The sequence below is a fragment of the Apodemus sylvaticus genome, chromosome 4 (genome assembly GCF_947179515.1).
Source record: "Apodemus sylvaticus chromosome 4, mApoSyl1.1, whole genome shotgun sequence".
NCBI classification, from domain to species: domain Eukaryota; kingdom Metazoa; phylum Chordata; class Mammalia; order Rodentia; family Muridae; genus Apodemus; species Apodemus sylvaticus.
In genome coordinates this window covers 45,230,090-45,252,455 of record NC_067475.1, presented here as the reverse complement: position 1 = coordinate 45,252,455, position 22,366 = coordinate 45,230,090, and the positions used below count along the sequence as shown (strand labels likewise).

Genomic DNA, 22,366 nt, shown 5'->3' with positions numbered 1-22,366 from the left:
CAAGGCTCAGAGAGTGAAGGCCCTTCCCATGCAAGCCTGCTGACCTGAGTTGGATCCTCAGATCAGAGGTAGGAGGAGAGAACTGGCTTCACGAAATTGCCCTTTGACCTCTCTAGGCATGCCCCGGTGCGGTGCACACACACCTACACACATGGGAAACAATAAATGTTAAAAGTAAAACCAAACAAAACTGGTTCATAGAATTCTGTGCTATTTCTTCCCAATAGCACAGAGTGAATGATCTACACTCTGGAAGGTTAAGTAATGTGGTGGGTGAGTGTTAGCCAGGTTGGGGTGGAACTGCAAACAAGGTTCAAGACAAATCCTCTGTGACTGAAAATCCAGCAAGCATTCTCTCCGGGTGCCTGTGCTCTACAGCCAAAGGCCAACTGAGAGCAGAGAACTCTGAGAGGCAGTAGTTGGGAAACAGAGCCAAACTTCGAACAAAGATGCTAGGAAAGGTAAGCTTTAATTCCAAAACTAACTTTTAGTTTTAAAGTAAATCTCTTGCTGCTTCAACAGAGGTGATAACATTTTGCTACCAGAGCAGGCAAATGTCTCCTTAGTTCTCAGGTGCACATTAATCCCACAAACAGATGTGATCAAGGTTTAAAAAGATTCAGTGGTGACAGTAACGTTCTCATAGACGCAACAGCTTTCCGTGGGAAGTATCTGCATTAGGGGTTGGTACTGAAATTGGGTCGCCTTGTGGAATGTGAGGTCTATGCCACACTGTGACTCTCTGTCTTGTGTGGCTTCTTCACCCACTTATAGAATAAATGGGTTTACACTAAAAAGGAAGGTCCCCATTTGACTGAGGCAAACATGAAGTTGGTGAACGGAATTACATAAGATTTACAATTTTGTCTAGTTGTGCTTGCCTAGAGACATTATGAAATATAGTGATCATAAATTTTTAAACACTCCCCCAAGTATTTGGTATCTGCAGGATAATTACCATGATATGGTTTCCAAAAGTAAGATCCAGAGGCACATGAGACATCTTTTCAGTCATCACCATAGTTACTACTGTTAGCCTACATGTGCTGACTGCCTCTTAACTGGTTCAGTCTGTTGCTTTTCTTTCATTTAACATTTTGAAGTCTGTTTTCTGTATTGCAGTTTCAGACCCAAGTAAAATGAGTAGTTTAGGAGACACACTAATCTTAGCAGCACAAATCTTAATATAATCTAGTTTGGAATCTGAGGCAGGAGGACTGCAATTTCAAAGCATGGATGGACCACAGTGTGAGTTCAAGGCCAGGCTGGGCAAGCCAGTGAGTCTCTACTTCAAAATAGAAATGTGCAGATATTCACGTGTTCTGAATATGTTGCTCAGTGGTAAAGCACTTTCCTGGCATATGAAAGGCCCTGAGTTCAATTCCCCATATTGCCAAGAACAAACAAACAAGAAAACAGCAGCAACAACCAAACCAAACTAATCAGGAGAGAAATGGGGAGAGGAACCTCACTTTTGTAAAAGTGTAAATCCAGATTCTGAGAGCTACCTTGCAAGTTTTAACCATAGAAATATCAGCAACTTTGAAATATCAGGGTTTATATACTGCCTTTCTGCAATTACAATCAATGTAAGCTGTGTATGCAGCTTAACAGCTGCCAGAGTTAAAGCAAAAAGACTCATTAGCTACAGACGCCATCTTGTGGCCCACTTATTTATTATTCTGTAGTAGTTTGTGGATGCCTGACTACTTAGTCTGATAAAGACACAAGGTGCCTTGGGTACTATTTATTCAATTTTTCTCACTTTCGCACATGGGTTGGGTTACTGGGGCAGTGAAATGTTACGACTATTTCTTGGAGAAACTAATCCAAGGGCCTGAATTTGCATTCATAGTCTTTCAAATACTGTGGTCTCCTCCTCCCAGTATTGCTTTTGACATAAGGAGCCAATCACAGAAGGCTCATCAGCTTGAAACTGTCCGACTAGAAGCTTCCTTTCTCAAGCTCATTCCTGTTTAACTATATATTGACCCTACAGAAGATGACAGTGAGAACAGTTACCCTGCTCTCATCAAATAATTGATTAGATCGCAGCTATGATATTTTGCATTTCCCACGCTTTCTTCTTTTGTTCTCCTAAAGGTTTATGGTGCATGTGTATGTATGTGAGTGTGTGACTGTATGAGTGTGTGTGTGTGTGTGTGTGTGTGCATGCATTCTGCTGGGACACAGGAGAAGACTGTTACTTTTCACTGACACGAGCCAATGGGTATCATGAGTACGAGGCAATGCTGACAGCTAATTCTAGACTTTTCATTAGTTGCCCCCCCCTTTTGGAAGATGTGATATCCTTATATATATCCTTTGTATGTTCTAAAGTATTTAATCCTTCCTAATCTCTTCCTATTAAATCTCTAAACACCTAAGCCTCAAAAATGCATGCCCAGTGCAAAGTATGAGGAAAGCAGGTGTCTTCCTTTACCTCCCCATTGTATGTATAAACTCCTGTTCATTAGCAAGAATAATTGAGAGATAATTATATTTCAGGACATAAAGTCATGAGGAGACTATTTTAATAGATGCTTTGAGACAGCAGAAGTCTCCAAAATACCAAAAGTGTTTACTAATTATATGAGAAAAAAAGGCACAGTTATGTAGAGCAATGCATGGATTATTACTTTTGAATGTCTAACTTGGATAGAAAATTTCATTGTTTATTTTCTTTCTCTCTTTCTTTCTCTCTTTCTTTCGTTTTTTTGTTTGTTTGTTTGTTTTTCTTTTGGTTGATTTTCAGAGACAGTCTCACTTTATAACTCAGCCTAGTCTGTACGTTACCATGTAGAGCACAGGTTGCCCTGAAAGTCATGGCAATTCTTTGGTCTCAGCCTGACAAAGTACTGCAGTTATAGGCATATACCACCACATCTTGCCATGCTTTAATGTTAAATGTACATTTCTTTTAGTTCTGTTTCTAGTTCCTTTCTCTTTGTTTATACAAAAGAGAAAATTTCTAGTGACCATTTTTCCACCTGTTAATGTCATTTCCTAGTATCTACAAAAACTTTGTTCCCTGTCATATTTCTTCTGGTGAGTGGAGAACATATTATAGCAATTGCCTCCAGTGGGCAGTCCAAACAAATTCAAAATAAAAATAAGTCGCCCATTGTGAATTGGAATCTATAGTCAATTATGGAGCCACTGGGCAGTAAGAACAGAATTATTAACATCCTAAGTCCATAGGATTTCCTCCTTTCTTGCTTGATTCATTCTTATTGCATACCTCTGGTTTTATTTGAAATAAGAACTAATTGCTCACAAAAATTTCTATGACGTAGAAGACATAAAGGATGACAGAATGAATCATTAAACAATCAGGAATGTTGATCTGTCTTTAAAGTTAGGTGAGAACTTCTAGCTATTTAATAGATGGACATTGCATGGCACCAGGATAAAAAGAAGTGGCTGTTTTCTCTTTGATGATGATGGTCACACTCATGAATTGGATGGTCCACACAGAAACACTACAGTAAGCCTGAATTTCCCAACCCTGAGATGGTTTGGCTTCTAATAGTGTCTTCCAGTGGCTAAGAGAGAAAGTTACAAAGGCATAGGAAATGGATTAAAACATTTTAACTGGCACAAAATGACTAGGATGATTAAAATTGTAAACTTCTGAGCCTATTAACCTAAGTAGGTATGTGTACTTAACAATATCCTCCCTTCCTCTCCCCCAACCCCACACATAGGAGCACTCCAATACCACAGTGTATAATGATGTTCTGAAATAGTATTCCCACAGTGACCAAGACACGTCCATGAGGTTGGGCCTTGTGGTTCTACGTCAGGAACATGCCCATGTGGGCAATACATGTCACTCAGGACTGTGTTCTTGGCTTGCTCTAATCCCTAGAGCTCCTCTTTGCTTTGGCAGTAATAAGGGTGAGGTTAACTATTAAAACACTGTGCCTTTTTATTCAGATTCAGCCTGAGAGGCAACATGTAAAGAAACGTAACAATTTAATACACACTACTAAATCCACTTTAATATAACCTACTGAATCTCTGTTCCAAGATTTTAAAAGAAAAGCCAAACACTGCCTGCATTCTTGAGGCTCAGAATCACAGGGAAAAAACTCTACCTAAGTAAAGTTTTTCCCGTGTCCAACCTTGTCTTCCCAAGGTGACTCATGCAGAGAACTGAGAAGTGCTGGTGACTATGTATGACACTTATCCAAATAGCAGAGGACACTAATTAGAAACTGGTGCCAGAGTTCCAAGTTTCTGGAGTTAACTTTCACAGTCATCTAGAAAGGGAAAAGGGGGTGGGTGGAAGACCGCCAGTCTCCGTACTAAGAGTCAGTTTAGAATTAAAAGCTTCAGTTGAGGCTGTAACTCGGATTTCTAGCTGCCAAAGGGTTTTCATAACACCTGGCAGGAAAATAAAATAACCAGGCTTCTCTTTCTGTGGGTGGGATGGATAGTTTTCATTTAACCTCTTCAAGTACACCGTTGTTCAGTTTTGGTTTTCTGATGGGCAAATCCATTCTCTTTCCATTTCCCTCCTTGATTGAGACCACTGAGGTGGGACAGAAACCAAGCAGCCATTTTCTCTCTCCTGGACTGTCTCCATCAGAGATTCATTGCAATAATGTCATGGGCTTATTAGATCTTCCTTTCTTTAGTTCAAAGAGGCTCCACACACTTGACTCTGGTACTATTTGGAAGTTTCTCAACTCCCCCTCCTCAAGCCTCACTCGCTCCTGAAATGAGACCCCTGACACTCCCCATTCTTCCTGGACTCATCCTTAAATGAACTCTGCTTTCATCTTCCCGAGTCATGGTGGCAGTCCACGGGCCGTGGTGCAATCACGTTTGATTCTTCACAGGATTCACTTTTCTCTCTTTGGAACTGCTCACTCCTCTTAGGTCACAACCTCTTTCAAAGTCTGTGACTTTGAAAGTGTAACTAACTTTTCTATAAATTTTCAAGCCACTTTACTAAATTCTAGGGAATATGAAAATGGCAAGACTTTCCCTCCTTACCTTTCCTTCTGCATTTAAAAAGCACTTTATCCTTAGGCTGATGGCAGATGAAGGTGACATTTCTCCTGTGCTAGTTAGAATAAAATTTTGGGAGGCTGTTCTACTTGCTCCTTTTACTAAAGTAATTTTTCTGATTCTTCAGCTTCCAAAGAATGAAATTTCTGACAGAAATCTGGATCAGGATCTTTCCTAGGTAGCAATTTTATAATTATAATCAATACACTTTTACCTCCTATCAGAATTCTTGGGAGCTATTCTATCTTGGGCCAGACTGGTTTTCAGCCTTTTTTTTTCCCACATCAGAAAAATGTGTCAAGTCTGTAGTGTAAAACTGATGTTAAAGCAACACTTTGTGGGCTTCCATTTTCCAAACATAACAAGGGAGGCATTGCATTCCCGAATACCTATGCATAGGTAACTATGCTTGGAGAACATTCAGAACCCCTGGAGTCTGTCTGTCTATTACTTAGTTCATAGAAAAAGACCTAAGCTATTCTTTGTATGTGTATGAAATTTTTTAATGGCTCACAAATAACTAATTTGGATTTTAGAAACTCCTCTGCAGTAGTGCCCATTTGGATAGAGATTTGCCTTTGCTAAGAATTTTTTTCTCTGTTTTCATTTACCTCCCAGAAAATGCATTTCACCATGAACGCTTCTCTACTTCCCAGCGGTCCATGTGGACTCAAACATTTGTGGTGCCAATATGCCCCAAATCCTTCTATAGGTCTGTCTGTGACAAGCAACTGAACAAAGCAAATTTAAACAATTGTCCATTAAAAATATCAGCACAAACTGCAACGATGCCTGCCTGTGATTCTATCACTCAGAGGTTGAAGCAGGAGGATTGCCCCAATCCTGAAACCAGTTTGGGTTACAGAGTGAGTTCTAAGCTATCCTGGGCTACACAGCCTCAAAAAAAAAAAAAAAAAAAAAAAAAAAAAAAAAAAAAAACAAAACAAAACTGTAAAGCTGTATCAATCAAGTGAATATATATATATATATATATATATATATATATATATATATATATATATATTATTTTTTCCATAATGAGCTTTAACTATATGAGAAAGATATAAACTTAAAGTTGGATCTACCACAGTGCCTCACACATGGGTTTGATAATAGTTTTTTTTTAATTAATTTGAAAATCAGAATATAAAGTACTGGATTTCATTGTGGCATTTTTGTGCATATTTCATTGGTAATTGTAGAATTGTTTCTTTTCATTTATTTTAAGGTTAGTGTTGGTATCTTGACCTCCAAAACCTAAGACATCATGTAGGTGTGACCTGCACACCTGTTGCCAAGGCAACAGCCACCATATTCCCAGAATCCACTTGGCTCACCTCTCACCTTTACCTGTGACCACATCACCATCCTTATATGAAGGCCCCTCAGATCTCCCCCCCCCCCCCACCCTTCTCTTTCCTCAGCCACTTTGCCCTTTCTCTCAATAAACCTCACAAGGATCTATTAGGCCTGGTGTGGTCATTCTGGCCCTGCTAGTATACAAAACAATGGGTTTCCTGATAGCATTTTCTTTGTACTTTTCACTTCCATTGTATTTCTAATTTGTTCAAGTCCCTAAGGCCCTCCCTCAAGTTCCTGGTCTGCATTTGAAATTCATTAAACAGTACTTCTGGTTATTTCATAGTCATATTACCCAAATTTTGAATAGCTAATATTCAAAATTATCTTAAGACTTAAAAAGAGATATTTAGACAACTGCTTAAGTATTTCTGTCGCAGTCTTGCAAATAGTTTGTATTGCTGGTATTAGCGTCAGGTCCAAAGTATACACTGTTTCTCCTCAAAACAGTAGGTACATTAACTTCTTCCAAAACTGAGTCTAGGCTCAATTCAAGCTGTGGGGACAGAGTAACAAGGTTCCTAGCCCTGGGACAGGGCATTGGTGTGAGCCTTCATAAGTATCTGTGGGTGTATCCACAAGGTGTATCCACAAGGCTGCTGTGGGTGTAAGGCTAGTTTGCGTAGAATGTGGATATTTTCACTTTCCTTTGATGAGTGTCCTCTCAGTTACTGTTAATGACTCCTTGAGGATTACAAACAGCAGGAGTCCAGGAATTGAAGGTGTGGTTAAGTCTAAGCAAAATGGTAAACACTGGAACCTACAGGACAACACTAAGGCTATGTGAAAGAGCTCTAAATATATGAGTGCAAAATATATATAATTTCTCAACTATGCAAAATATAAGGATGTAATATGAATTATGAAGGGCCTCATGAATCTAAAGGAACAAAGGCAGCTTTCCTGTGAGCCACCTTTCCAGAAAGATAAAAAGGCAGAAAGATTTCAGAGTTCAAGGCCAGCCCCCCTCCCCCAACACACACAGAGGTTAGGCCCAGATAAGGTAGAAATGGTAATGGGGCCCCACCCAATTAGCTTATCTTCTGTGCTTCCCAGAGGCAGACAGATCTCTGAATTCTTTGGCAACAGTAAGAGGGAAAAAAAAGTATGCTTGCTGTCTCCAAAGAAACAAAGGGCTGGGCAGGAGGGATGTAGATTCATAAGATATTCAAAAGGAAATCTGCAGAAAATGACTGGATTCCTATGTAAAATAAAAGACTGGACTAGAGTTCTCCGGGATAGGCGCCATTTGCAGAATTATTTTTAGGATAAAAAGAGAACTGCTTGGAGAACTGACAGACAAACAAGCAAGCAGGACGTGGACAGAAAGATCTCTTAGAATAGCAAGCAGAACACAGGTCTTCCATCAGCTTGGAGCCAGGATATGACTTAGAGTCATTCTTTTCCCTATCCCAGACACCCCTTCCCTCAGAACCCCTCTCCAAGCTGAGGCTGGTCCTTGGCAAAGCTTGACTATAGAAAGATTTCTGACTCTTCAGGAAATTATGAAACAATTCTGTATGCAAGTAAGAGCCATTTTTCTTACCTCTGGCAAAACAGACACATGCCTCTCCCTCCACTGATCTATATCTGTGGCAGGTGTCAGCATGTCCAAGTCCTAGCTGGCCTCCGCGTTCGTTCTCTCATTCCCTTCTCACAAGCACCCCTTCCCTTACTGTGCCCCTGTCCCCTCCCCCAAAGCCTCTGCCCAACCCTCCCCTCAGCCAGTACAGCTGGCTTAATAGTGTTACTTAAGATAGAAAAAAATACACACATTTTAAGTATTAGTAAATATCTAATTACATAATGATTTATAAATGCATGAAAATTATGACTACTTGAAAAATTATGTAAAAAGCTGATAAATGTGACATCAAAACTCCAAATACATTCATTTTAATCATCATGGCCCCAAATAAAAGAGTAATATAATGTGGGCATTTCCAAAAAGGGCCATGCAAATGCTTATTTAATCAGTATGATAATCTTGGGCTAGCAAATTATTTTTCTATAATTACACTAATATCTATTTTTCTGTAGGAGATGGAGTTATTAACTTTTATGTCTTCTTTACTTTAGGATAACTACTTAATTTCTATGTGGTGGTTCTCAGTAAGTATGCATTACTTTTCTTTTAAATAGAACACAAGGTTACAAAATAATGATTTTTATATACCCACTAGTAATACTAAATATAAAAAAAATAAAAGGACAAACAAGAAAGAAAAACCAAAAAACATAAGAGTCTGTGAACTACAGAAGTCTAGAATCCAGTTCCCTTTACTAGCTCTGAAAGAATAGAAAATCCAACCTTTTAAGGAGCCCCAAACACTTCATATTCCAAAGCCCTCTCTTTGTTAGAAACTAGGTAAAAGGTCACATTCCAGAGTCCACCCTTTAAGACCTAGGCAAAAAGGCCTTAAATAGGTGATCCTGGCCCCACAAGGTTACTGGAAATGAGCTAAGCTTATCTTGCTTCTGTAAATGGCTTACCCCATTACCTATCCAGGAATTCACACAGCCACAGACTCCAAGAAAATAGGAAATTGGGCTCCGATAATTTAAACTGATTGGCCTAAAAACTATGGAATGGTACAAAGCGATTGGCTTGCATTTCGTGGGCTCTCTATGTGAAGGAATGATTGGTTGGTGATTTCCAAGCTCCTGATGCTAAGGAATGATTGGCTGGCTTTGTTGTGAACTTATAAAAGCTGTCCCAATTCTGCACTTGGGGGTCCATAGTCCTCTAGCCCTGCTCGGTGTCCAGCTGTGGAACCCAGAATTCTGGAATAAAGAAATCCTCATGTTATTGCTTGAAACCGTTTCTCGAGAGTAATTTGGGTGTCGCCTTCTGAGGCGTGGGGTGCTGGGGCACCCTTGGTTTTTGGGGGTCGTACAGCTCCACCCCTCAAGGCATCTTCCAGTTCCCTCTGGTCAACTCCCTATCCTTTTTATCCAGGTCAGGCTGTCCATGGTGCATTAGTACATGAAGAAAGCAAAGACATTTCTAAGAGCAAAGGGCCTTCAACTAAACTATAGATAAATCAGGGTTGTTTGTAACCGCCTTAAAATTCACAGTTATGTCACAAGACAAGTTTTCTACTAGGGAAAAGGTCACTGTTTTCTTTTATGGTTTTTGTCAAACCTAGAGTCAGCTACCCTGAAATGAAGTCCAAGGAGGTCCCTTGTGTGCTCATATGTAAGAGGAGGTAGGATAGCTAAAAAGTCAGTGATGCCAAAATAATGCTTTCATAAGAATGCACTTTCATAATTCTTTTCTCTCAGGATCAACATTCTTTGAAGCTTTCTCCATCACTATAAGCATCCAGAATAATAAAAAACAATGAAAGAAATCCACTTTTAATTCCATATGCCATACTATATTGTTCCAATATCCCTGTCACATTACCACATTCGAAAGAATTTGTTTATCTGCTGTTGATGTTGAGCTCCTTATTATTCTTCAGTCAAGGTCACAGGCCCCACCCGATAGCATTCCTATAATATCCCATCTCCTAGTGAGGTCCAGGTTATCTTAGTTTGTGTAAGCACACTTCACAATGTTCTCAGAACAGTGAAATTGACTGCAGACACACTGTGCAGACTAGTCCCCTACACAAACAGACGCATGCTGGTACTATCCGAGTTGGGTGTGGGCTTCATGTAGAAAATAATGGAGCACTGTTTTATATCCATCCTTTAGCCAGAGTCAAATGTCTCCCAGAGTCAGGAATCTGAGTATGACATTTCAGAGTGCCAATTGTCAGCTTCTGACTCAGACCCGTTCTGCATAGGTGTAATCTCATTTCCCTCTGTCATTTTGATATGTAAATTTGAAATTATACAATCTGTGATCATTTCCTTTTCTACAAGTAAATCCAAAGGCAGATGTGTGAACTCTATTTTATCTTTTGCAAAAGGAATAGACCCTTTGGGAATTTATCTATGTGAATGTTGAAGAAAAAGGAGACATTTCTGTGATGATATGATTAAATTAAACGGGGATGGAAAGGTCATGAAACCCTTCATTTTTCTGTGTGTCTGAGACAGTCTGAAGTGAACAGATGACAATACACTGCTGATCTTTAGGCCTGTGAAGCTTTTCTACTCATTAAGATTTCTTGATCACTCATGGGTGACTTCCCTTATGCCTTGTAGAATGATGTGCCAGATATGTTAAGATTTATCACCAAGGAAACAACAAGGGATGTCTGGAGCAGGGTCTTTTTAAGTTACAATCATAAAAATCAATTGTTCTTCCAAACAATAGGTGCGTAAGATGCATCTTCAGTAACAGAAATGCAGTTCACTTTGGGGCAGAGTTAGAAACACAACCCAGTGAGGTGAACTGCTATGAAAGAAGAAAGACATTTGTAGTGACTAAGAATGTTAATGTTAATTTAACTGTTTTCAAGGAAGTGATGTTTGTGTATTGTAAGACCCCCCAAAATCGAGGGCACCCCGACGCCCCAGCGCCCCACACCTCAGAAGGCAATACCCATTTCACTCCCGAGAAATGGTCTTGATGCAATAGCAGGAGGATTTTTATTCCAGAGGCTCTGGGGTCCACAGCCGTACACACTCAGGGGTAGAGGACTGTGGGACCCCTGTGCAAATGAAGTCGGGGTATTTAAAGGGGAAAAATCACAAGACGAGGGGTGGAGGACACAATTCACAAGGCAAGGGTGGAGGACAAATTATGCATGGAATGGGGAAGTACAGAATAAGGAAGTAAGGCAATAGTTTATGCCTTAAGGAAGGTTAGAGTTTATCTGGAGCAAATGTCCTTGGGGCATTGTATAGTTAAACATTGGAACTAGAACAGAGTGGGCTATCTTTCTCAAGCTGAAAGCAGAAAAACAAGTTACTGGGCTAGTTGTTTAGGGGTCTAAAAACACTGAGTTGGGGTCTCTCAGTATAAACCAAGTTTTAGCACAAGAATGACATGAATATACATTTAGGTAAGATGTCCTGCCAAATCCCAAATATTTCAGTCATGTTCAACTGAATTAATAAGAATATTCACCCCCACAATTATTTTTTAAAGCTCAACCTTAAGCCTAGTGTGGTAGCACACACTCTTAACCCCAGCACTGGAGGCAGGGGCAGGGGCAGGGGGCAGGGGGGAGGGGGCAGGGGGCAGGGAGCAGGGGACAGAGGCAGAGGCAGAGGCAGAGAGAGGCAGGGAGATGTCTATGAGTTCCTGGTCAGACTGGTTTACTCAGCAAGTTCTAGGTCATTGGATGTTCTGGACCTGAAGCCACAGTCAGTGTGTGGTGTGACACAGGTGCTAGGGCCATACTCAGGTTCTCTGCAGGAAAAGGACACACCTTAACGGCTGTGTGCCTGTCCAACTCTACAAGGCAGACTCATGGCCTTCTCTCAGCTGATTGTCACTAAGATGCCACAATGTAACTGTGCCCAGGCTGGACCACAAGGAGAAGGAATGACCACTGCAGATTTAAACAGTCCTGAAACTGACACCTTACGTAGATAAAAGGACTTCATTAAGGAGAAGTGTTTCAGATCATTCAAACCTGAGGTTTACAGACATACTGAGATGTTTGGATTACATAAAGCATATGAATGCAGGATCAACAATAAGGCAAAAGAATGAGCATCATCATATGAAAACTCCTTAGCCTTCTTAGAAGGAAAGACGAGATTAAACTGATACTGTGTTCATCAGCCTAATCTTTATCTCAACACTGCTCCCACTTCTTCCTCCAACACAGCTAAATGGTTTGAACATGTCCCTCACTTCTATGTTCTTGTCCATGAGGTTTTGGTATGTGGATTTTGATTTCTCACATCTTTAAGTTTTGACCTATTCTCCGAGGGTCAACGCATCTCTTTTACATTAGGTTAGATTCCCCACAATGCATTTCTATAATAGAATGTGCATCATGGTTTCTAGGATGCCTTGTTTTAACTGTTTCCTATACCGGGTACGCTCTATGGAAAAAGGACTGTCATCCCTTGCCATCATACATCAACCTCTTCTCTTCAGGGTTACAGCATAATGCTTGGTTAAAATAAATGCACAATTAAGTTTTATTTTATGAATATGTCCATATTAGTTCATCTTTCAAAAGAGAAAACTACTGAATTTAAGCTACTTATAAGATGTTAATTATTGTAGCTATATAGAACAAATTCCCTAATCTACCAATTTCATATATTTATTATTCTTGCCAGAGGCACCGTTAGAGACATGTATTTTAAATATTCTTCCTGGAAAGTATATTTAGACTATGTAGGGTGGAAAAGCAGAAACATTACATAATTCATTTGAGAAAGTGACCTCTTAGAGGACTGTTAGTTGCAAAATTCAAATAAAAATTCAAAAAGAAAAATGCTAAGAAAGCATGACCTGCTTCCCCCAAATGCTCGTTAGTTCTGTATAGATAGATCTATAGATCAGCTGCTCTTCCCTTGTCGCTTTGTAAGTAGCTGTGGGATGGAGAAACACAGGGCTCAGGGACAGCTGTGGATTGATTCTGTGCTCCATCAAATGTCTGCTGTGTTTCTCCCTTTGCAGACTTTTTATAAGATAGACATAGAAAACGGGAAAGTAAGGGCACCACCAGGAACATCCAGCTTTCTTTTGAGGACTGCACATCCTTCCAGAGCAACCAACAGACAGGGAAGCACCCCAGTATGGAGTCACCAAGGAGGCTGTGACTTCAGACTCTTCCTGACTCTTTCAGCTGAGCAGGTGGACCGTCAAGAGCACACCACATAACCAGGAAGTGCTTCCGAGAACCACAGGCTCACAGGCTCACCTGCTCATAGTAGCGGATGTTCTCTTCTGCTGTGTCTGTGAATGCTGACCTGAGGTCATTTTGCATGTTCTGCTTCCACCGGTCCCAGTCTGCTTTCAGGGCATTATTAGCACATTCCACTTTATCTTCAAGTTTTCCGATTTCCTCTGTAAGCTGAAGACACCACAGAGAAAGGTAAGCTGACGCGTATGGTCTGGCCACGTGGAGAAACCATTGAGTTCATGTAGTCTATTATGTTACAGTTAAGAATAGCTCCTCCTGCTTCCCGTGTGGAAGTCAGAAGTGCTGACCAGGCACAGTAGTTACAAGAGGAAAGCACGGTACATTCCACAGGTCCTGCTGCACAGTTCTAGAGTCTGCCACATGTGCACTTCAGTTTGGATAAGATCTCGAACTGTATGCTTCAATTTCACTATTTACAAAACAAAGAAAACTGAATAGCATACATCTATAAAAGAATTATATTATTACTTTAACAATCATTATCATTAACGGTGATGATATCTATATTTATGTTGATATATGATGTTCTTCACTTTAGCGTCTAAGTCACATTTCCCGATTTTAATTATTATTATTAACTTTTTTAACCAGAAGCTAAATTAATTACATGCATAGCCACAGAGATTATGTTTTCAAATGTGATGGCCCAGGGGATTAACTTATACAATTTAGCTTCTTAGTTTGGGGCTACTGTTTCTGTGGTGAAATACTATGACCAAAAAGCAAGTAGGGGAAGAAAGGGCTTATTTGGCTTACAATTCCAATCACTGTAGTCCATCACTGAAGGATGTCAGGACAGTAATTCAAACAGGGCAAGAACCTGGAGGTAGGAGCTGATACAGAGCCCCTGGAGGGGTGCTGCTTATTGGTTTGCTGGCCCTCCTGGCTTGCTCAGCTTGCTTTCTTATAGAACCCAGGGTCATCAGCTGGGCTGGACCCTCACACACCAATCACTAATTAGAAAATGCCTTTCAGCTGAATCTCATGTCAAGTTGAAATAAAACTGTCCAACACACTGAACACAAGCAAGTTCACAATCTCAACATGTCTGTCCATCCTCCCTTACATGGGCTTAGTGAAATATTTACATTTTTCCTCCTCATCCCCACCAAACTTGAGCACTCTGTCCACTGTTTTAGTCTTTAGAGTTAGCACATTGAGACATATTTCACATATGTATGTGTTTGTTAATATACTCAGAATAATTTATTAAGTCTTTCGTCTGCACCAGGCATGCCTCTGGGGCTGAAAGATTCAGTACTGAAGATATAAGACAAAAATTCTTGCTTTTCCTAGAGTTTATTCTCTCTTGGGGAGAGATAGACTATATGCAAAATAAATAAAATATGAACCATCAAGTTGCAATACAAGCTAAAGTAGAAAATGAAGTCCAATGCTAGAGAGGAAATGTTAGGCTACTGAAATGCTAGACACGGTGACCAAAGGAAATCTAAGTAAGAAAATACCATTAGAATTGAGAGCTGACGTCTGAGAGTGAAACATGTGGTTGTCTTGGTTAAAGCTGTCTGGGCAGAGGGCATGGGTAAGACATAGACTGGGAGGTAGATACATGGTTGGCATCACTGGAGCAAGAGGCTGGAGTCGATTTAAAAAGCAGAGGAGGTCCCTTGAGATGGTGAGAGAAATAGCAGAATGATCTAATAGCTATGCAGTCCATAGAAGGGCTCTGGAGTTTCCCCAACCAGAGCTAAGTCAAGAGACATGAGTAGGAATGACATCTCTCTCAGGGGAATGACACTATTCTTTTCATGTTTTAAAAGGGACATTATACACTGACATCATTTGTGGTCCGACTGACTTATAACGGGACATCATTTCACAATCATTTCTTTCAAAGAAATGACAATGTGAGAATGTTTAAAGGGTGGAAAGCCAGTAAAAAATATTTTTACTGATGCTTGGATTTTTCTTTTAATGTAAAATTTTATTTCTGTGTTTTTGATTTTACACTTTATTTTCCTACAGAACAGATTTTACACACACACACACACACACACACACACCACAGACACGTGGACACTAGAGTGTGCTCACACACCTGTGTTTGCATATAAACAATACTATATATCCCCAATGGGATATTTACATTTTTTAGTGGTAGGATTCCTGGTGTGTTGTTTTCTTGTTTGCTTTCCTAGGAAGAATTATCTCAGGGATGTCAAGAATCACTTTGTGAGTCACTGTGTTCTTTTAGGAACAGAGGTCGGCCCATCAACTATAACCCTACTCTCTTCTGTTTAGCTTTGTAGTCTATACAGTTCTATATACTTGCATGTACTGGATGGCTTGCAGGCTCTCCAGAAACTGACTTCAGGAAACACAGTATTCCACTCTTATATTTTGTCTTCTTGCCTTTGCTGTGAAAGTTAAAATGTTACCACTGTTATATCCAATTTACAGTGAAATTGCTGACTGTCACTCTGTATGCTGTTACATTAAAGTCCATTAAACAGAGATGGGCTGATGATGGTCCAGCTCTGTCCAAAGGGCGCTGCAGTTATATGTACAGAGCCATATTGGGGTGTCAAGCCACATGGTAGGAACTTGACATTGGCCAAGGACAATCCCTGACTTCTGGCAGGTGTCTGACCTTAGGGGGCATAATAGGGAAGTAGGTTACAGCAGGAATTTTTACCCTAGGGTGGAGTGTACTTGACATTGGTCAAGGTGAACTTCTCCCAGCCTAGAGCAAGGAACCCAGTGCTAGTGAGGATCCTGCTCCACCTAGGGTGGAGAAACTCAGAGTGAAGGTTAAGTTCAATGTTCCTACAGGTTTACAAATTCCTGAATTAAGCAGGTGACCCACCCAGCTGCCTGAGCACTAGAGCCTAGGACCGCTAAAAGACTTTCCCCAGAACTCAGCCCTGAGTCTGCAGGGAGGGACTTGTCCAAACTGTTAAAAGGTCTGACCTCAATTAAAGTTGGGGCCTCGATTGGTAAAGAATTGTCCTGGCCTCCTTCTTTTTGCCGCTTCCCCATCTATCCCTCAGCTTCTGTTCCAGCAACCCAGTTCGCAGTAGCTGCAGGCAGCTACAGAATACAACAGTTATAGAGAAGTTGTTTTCTGACTTCAGGGACAAAGTCTCTCTATACCATCAGAACTAAGAAAGAGGGTTGGGAATGGGTTTGATTCCATGTTGAATCCTGCTACTACCTTTAATAAGCTATGTGATACTATATAGGCTCCTGGTTGAAGTCCTAAGTCCTCCATCTATAAGACAAACATAAAAATAGTAGCATTCATCTCATAGAGATTCAAAAAAAAAAAAGCATATGAACAGCAAAGCACTGACTTACATAGTGTCTAACAAGTTGCCTATTAGATGTTTGTCCTAAACCATCACTACCAAGACTATCACACCATTAGCACTGGTTGCTACAATGGACATCCTGTTTTCTTGCTGGTACTTTGGTGTCGTTCTTCTGTCAATGCCTGGGTCTTACTTCAATCACTAGTGCTGTTTCTAAACTCTGTCATTACCTGTGTGGAGGATGACACATACACTTTGAGTAAGTGATCAATTCTTGGTGTTTTCTTTGCTGCATTTTGTTGTTGTTGTTCTTGGATAGTTCACTATTTCAGTTGGAAAAAGGGAAAATGAGAGCATTTCTGCATGATGAATCATCGTCTTGTGGTTTTAATTCAAAAGAACATTGCTTAGTAAGAAGCACAAGATGCCCAAGTCAAAGAATGGTATGTGCTGTATCATGCTAATGGTCCATGAAAGCATAACTTAGCCGGGTGGTGGTGGCGCACTCTTTTAGTACCAGCACTTGAGAGACAGAGGCAGGAGGATTTCTGAGTTAGAGGCCAGTCTGGTCTACAGAGTGAGTTCCAGGACAGCTGGGGCTATACAGAGAAACCCTGTCTTGAAAAACCAAATAAATAAATAAATAAATAAATAAATAAATAAATAAATAAATAAATAAAAAGAAAGCATAACCTATTGAGATGCTCTTCTCCTAAGTTGCTCAGTGGACTACTAATTTCTCACTTCTTTTTTGAGACTAGGTCTTGATGTAATCTATGTTGGCCTCAAACTCAATACACAGCAGAGGACGACCTTGAACTTGTGACCCTTCCACTGCCTTCACTTCCTGTATCCTCACACCTAGATTCTGAGGGTCTAATGTGGGACTTTGTTAAGCAAGCACTGCAGAAATTGAGCTCCAATGCCAGCCCTTGTTACTTGCTTTGTTACAAAGACTAGGTATTCTGAGTCTGCCATCTATCTGAATTCTGACAGAACATGGTCATCCAACAAAAGTAAACACATTTAAGAAATTACAATGTGTTAGAGACCCGCGAGGCCAAGGAAACCCCTCCAGTGTGGCCAAGGAAACCCCTCCAGGGTCCTGGTCTACCAGGCACTAAGAAGTAGCAGGCTCTGCTAGCTGTCACCATTTGGAATTCATTTAATATTCTCGATTGCAAAACAGAGCAGAAAAGGCTGGGTGGAGAGAGCTGAATATGTTCCTAACTTTTCTTTTCACAAACACTTGCAGTAATTGCTCCTCTGTCAGGTGAAACCTTAAAAAGCAAGCAATTACCAGCGAAATGTTCTAAGACCACAAAAAAATGTGCTAATAGAATATTGGAAGGTAATGAGAAAAGGTTTATATTTAATAGTAAAGCTAATAGGTAACTTCTAGTTTCAGTTTTGTTCAGCTAGAAATTAGCCATAGAGTTAAATGAAACACATTAATACTAGGAGACAAAACAAGATCTTCTAATTGTGCATGCCTGTAGCAATAGTGACAATAGCACTAATGGACACTTGCTTCATTTATGCCATTGGCTATCATTTTAAGTTATATGCTTTGCAGGTATTACCACATTTAATCTACATAAACATACTGTAAATTGGGTTTTATTATCTCTTTTATTAGAAGCTGGGAACCCGGGAGAAAGAACCAACAAAGACCATAGTGACTTAAGACATAACAGGGTTTCAAATCAATATCTGCCACATATGTGTTCTTTGTATGCCAATAGCACATGACTGTGCATTGCCCTAGCTTGCCTGTGATGGTCAAATATGAACTAATTCAGCTCTCATTCTCAAAGACTGTCATCTATAATGATACATGCATGCAAAATAAAGCAAAGCCAAGAGCTATGAGTAAAGGAAAGAACATAATACACCATGGATGGAAGTTTTCAAATGAATTTAAAGATACGGGATGGAAGGTTAAGTCTGCTTGCAGGGCAGGTGCTATGTTGACCATTTATTCCCAGGGCCTCAGACCTAGGTGAGGACCCAGCATGAGCACAGGCATTGTTAAAGTGAGACACAGAAGGGAGAGATGGTAGCAGAGTCTGGAGTAGTCAAAGAAAAAGGTAAGAGATGCAGTAGGGAAAGCAGATAGAAGCCTGGGAGGTACAATGGGCTTCGTGCAGAATGGATTCTGCAGGGATAAAACACTGGAGGCTTCGTCCAGAACAGGCAAGACCGTGCGTTTGATAGAATAAGACATAGTGGCTGAAAGAGACAGGAGGGAGGAGAGAAGACAGGAAAACAGTGGGTTGGAAACAGGAACTCTGAAAATCACTAAGCAAAAGAACAAGGAAGGTGTGGCTTGCTCTCACTCACTCAGCCACCCACTCTGTGCGATCCACTCAGCACGCATGGAGTCTACACAAGGTACTAATGGGTGGGGAGTAGACATAGTCCTCACGAACGCCCCGCTGACAGGAGGAATACAAAGCATCCGGCTAAAGACAACGTGAGGAGCAGTTCATGTGAAGGGCACGGCAAGGCAAGGCAAGTACAGGTTCCCAGACACACCCCTACTCTGGAGCTCCGAAGAAATGAGGAGGCTCTTTATCACTGGGACCTAGAATAGGAGCAGCAGAGTGGTAGGTGAGCAGGTGGGTGGCTCTGGAGTCTTAAGGAAGATTGCTGGGGAGGTTTGAGTGTAACAAAGAGTTCTTGAAGGAGCTCAACCAACAGATTCTTGTGATACCAGGGACGGTAGAGACTGACTGCTAGAAGGCAGAAGCGGGACCGGCTAGGTATGGGCACCAGGAGAAAAGTCCAAGTGGCTTATAATGTGAAAGGGAAATGCAGATGGAGTGAGGTAAGAAACAAGGCAAGGCGACAATAGTGATGTGGTCATTCTCCCTAAATGCCCCTCTTGCCTGAGTGTCACAATATTGGATGGTTATTAAAATCCACTCCTTTACAAAAGGATGCTAAGTCTCAATGTTGGTATGGCAATGTTGGTAAGACTACATTGATAGGTTGAAATTTCCAGACTCTGGGTACTAATGTTGGTAGTTTTGTCAAGCTGGCAAGTGACAGGTTATGTGAACTGCCATCTTGATGGAACGAAAGCAGGGCTGAATATGTAAGTGGTAAAATAACAGAGCTTCGGAAAAGGGGTCAAACAATATGGGGACCACCCAGAGAAGGGCTTTGCCTGGTGGAGCAGCAGACACACAGTTTCACTCTGAAGAGCCATCTCTCCCTCACAGAAAAGCTATCATTTGGATGGGAACCATCCTGCAGAGACCCATGGTTTAAGGTGGCTGCCGGTTCTACTGCGACTAGCCTGTGGCAGAACCTTGCGGGAAGGGAGCTAATGAGAAGCTCAATGTCTTAATGTCTCAATGGAGACATACCCTGGAGGGAGATACTGGGACCTCTGCCCCTGCTCTTTCTCCCCTTCCTTCTCAATTGACAAGAGGAGAGCAGCCCTCCCCAGGACAAGGTGCTCTGTCTCACCATAATCCCAAAGCAAAACAGCCACTTGACTATGGCTAGAAGTTTCTGGAAAGTTGGCCACTACCCTTGGTTTTTCACTTTATATTTTCATTCTCAGATGCTGTTTTAATTTCTTCTAGAACTAACAACAACATACACACAGTACTAGAACTCATTTGTAAATTTTTAAAACACTGGTTCTATAAAATAAATGTTCATATCGTGAAAATTCACAATTAGATAAAACTGGATGTATTTGTTTGTAACTTTCTCTGATATAATCATTTGCTTTGAATTGTTACAGTATCAGTTATATGAAAATTGTAAGCATTTTACCTTTTCTAAGTAATTTGACCAATTTCACATTTAATGAAATAGAATCATTAAATCCGGCAAACCTATAAACCTATAATAGAATCGAACCAATTCTGGAAATGTAAAAATGTTCAGGAAACTTTCTATGCATAGTGACTAGGTTATAGAAAATATTATGTAAGAGCAATTTTAATTTTGTCTATTCAAAGCCCCCAAAGAAGCCTACTATAGTGGTACACACCAGCAATCTCAGCACTGTTAGGTCCAAGCAGCACCCCTCCTCCACAAACAGCAGTGTTGCTGAGAGTGTCTTAGATTAAGGCCTGGACCTATCCCAGTCAGGACTCTGACTACATAAACAGAAAAGCTGTTTCTCTTCACCAGGAAAGCTACTACCTCCTTTATTGTACTGGTTGGTTTTGTGTGTCAATGTGACACAGGGAGTTATCACAGAGAAAGGAACTTCAGGTGAGGAAATGCCTCCACTAGATCCAGCTGTAAGGCATTTTTCTCAATTAGTGATCAAGAGGAGAGGGCCCCTTATGGGTGGTGCCATCTCTGGGCTGGTAGTCTTGGGTTCTATAAGAGAGCAGGCTGAGCAAGCCAGGGGAAGCAAGCCAGTAAGAAACATCCCTCCATGGCCTCTGCATCAGCTCCTGCCTCCTGACCTGCTTGAGTTCCAGTCCTGACTTCCTTTGGTGATGAGCAGCAATGTGGAAGTCTATGCTGAATAAACTCTTTCCTCCCCAACTTGCATCTTGGTCATGATGTTTGTGCAGCAATAGAAACCCTAAGACACTTATCTACTCCTAGTGTCAACTACCTTGGGCAGCTAGCTCCTGGTTAAGCCTACCAGCCTGTTACAGATCAAAGGTCCGCATGGTAACCCTCAGGCTGTTCTACTCTCCGCCTACCTCCCACAACACCTTTTTCATAAAATTGACAAGGCTTTCCCTACCAGTTTCCATCCTCTATTTTCCAAGGCAGCCTGGCAGCTTGCTCTCCCAATAGCCATCTCTTTCTACCCATAGAGCAGTCTAGTTCATAGGTTTCACTGTGTGCCTCCCTTATAGGCACTTAGAGACCTGATATCAAAGGACGGGCGCCAGTTACAAGCTGCCCTGGATTATACAGTGAGACCTTCTTTCATACCAAGACAGAGCAAAACTCCAAAGAAAAGTGTGTATGTGTGTGTGTGTGTGTGATTAGATAATTTGAAAGCAGCTCATTTAATCAACTTAAGGGAAGCAATATTAGGTGCTGGAAAGATGGCTCAGTAGTTGAGAGCAATGTCTGCTCTTCCAGAGGATCTGGGTTTGAGTCCCAGAACCCATATGGCAGTTCACAACCTTCTGTGATTTCAGTGCTAGGGGATCCCAGACCCTCTTCTAGTCCCTGGGAACTCCAGGAACAGATATAGTCAGTGCATTGGTATATATTTGGGGAAAACATCTCTACATATAAAATAAAATATTTAAAAAAGAAAAGCATATATTTAAAAAATGTAATGGCCTCTGATCACTTAGTTAATAAATAAATTATACTATGATTAGGGCACATAGTAGATGTTGTAAGAAATAAAACCAATGCAATAACCACAAAGTTTCTTGAGGCACATGAGACATACTATTAAAAAAGATTCTTAAATTTTGGAGTTCTTTAGGGAAATAAAGTGGGATTAAACTGCATTTTTTTTCACTAAAAAATTCCTTTTATTTCAGACAGAAGAATAGGAACAAATTGTGGCAAACTTGGAACATACTTTCTGACAATTATTATTCATGCAAAGCAAAATTAAAGTCTGCTAATGCCTGAGAATAGACAAAGTCACAGATAAAAACTAAATGAAATAATAGGGGGAAACAGACTCCAAGATAAGTCAAACACTTTTATCACCGTATTACAAATTAAGGGTATATTTGATGACTAAATTCAGTTATTTATTAATGATGTACAAGGAAGCCAGAGGAGAAAATAAAACATGCCTGAGGTTTGCATGAGTTCCAGTTGAATCTAGAAAGTCCCCTCACTAACTTGTTAAAAGTGGACATTACTGTTTACTTCTTTGAATCATCCTACGATTGTCTGGAGAATTGTTCTACAATTCCAATGACTAAGGAAGAAGTGCTCCCCCAGACCCCAGTACAGTATTGTCTT

At 40.7% G+C, this 22,366-nt stretch overlaps 1 protein-coding gene across 1 annotated transcript in view; it reads right to left on the bottom strand.

The window, feature by feature from the left end:
• Positions 1-22,366, bottom strand: part of Snx7 (sorting nexin 7) — a 90,669-nt gene that overhangs the window by 8,746 nt on the left and 59,557 nt on the right. The window contains exon 8 of the mRNA XM_052179343.1: positions 13,164-13,316. Within this exon, the coding sequence (XP_052035303.1) occupies positions 13,164-13,316 (153 nt within the window). The remainder of the gene's footprint in view (positions 1-13,163; positions 13,317-22,366) is intronic.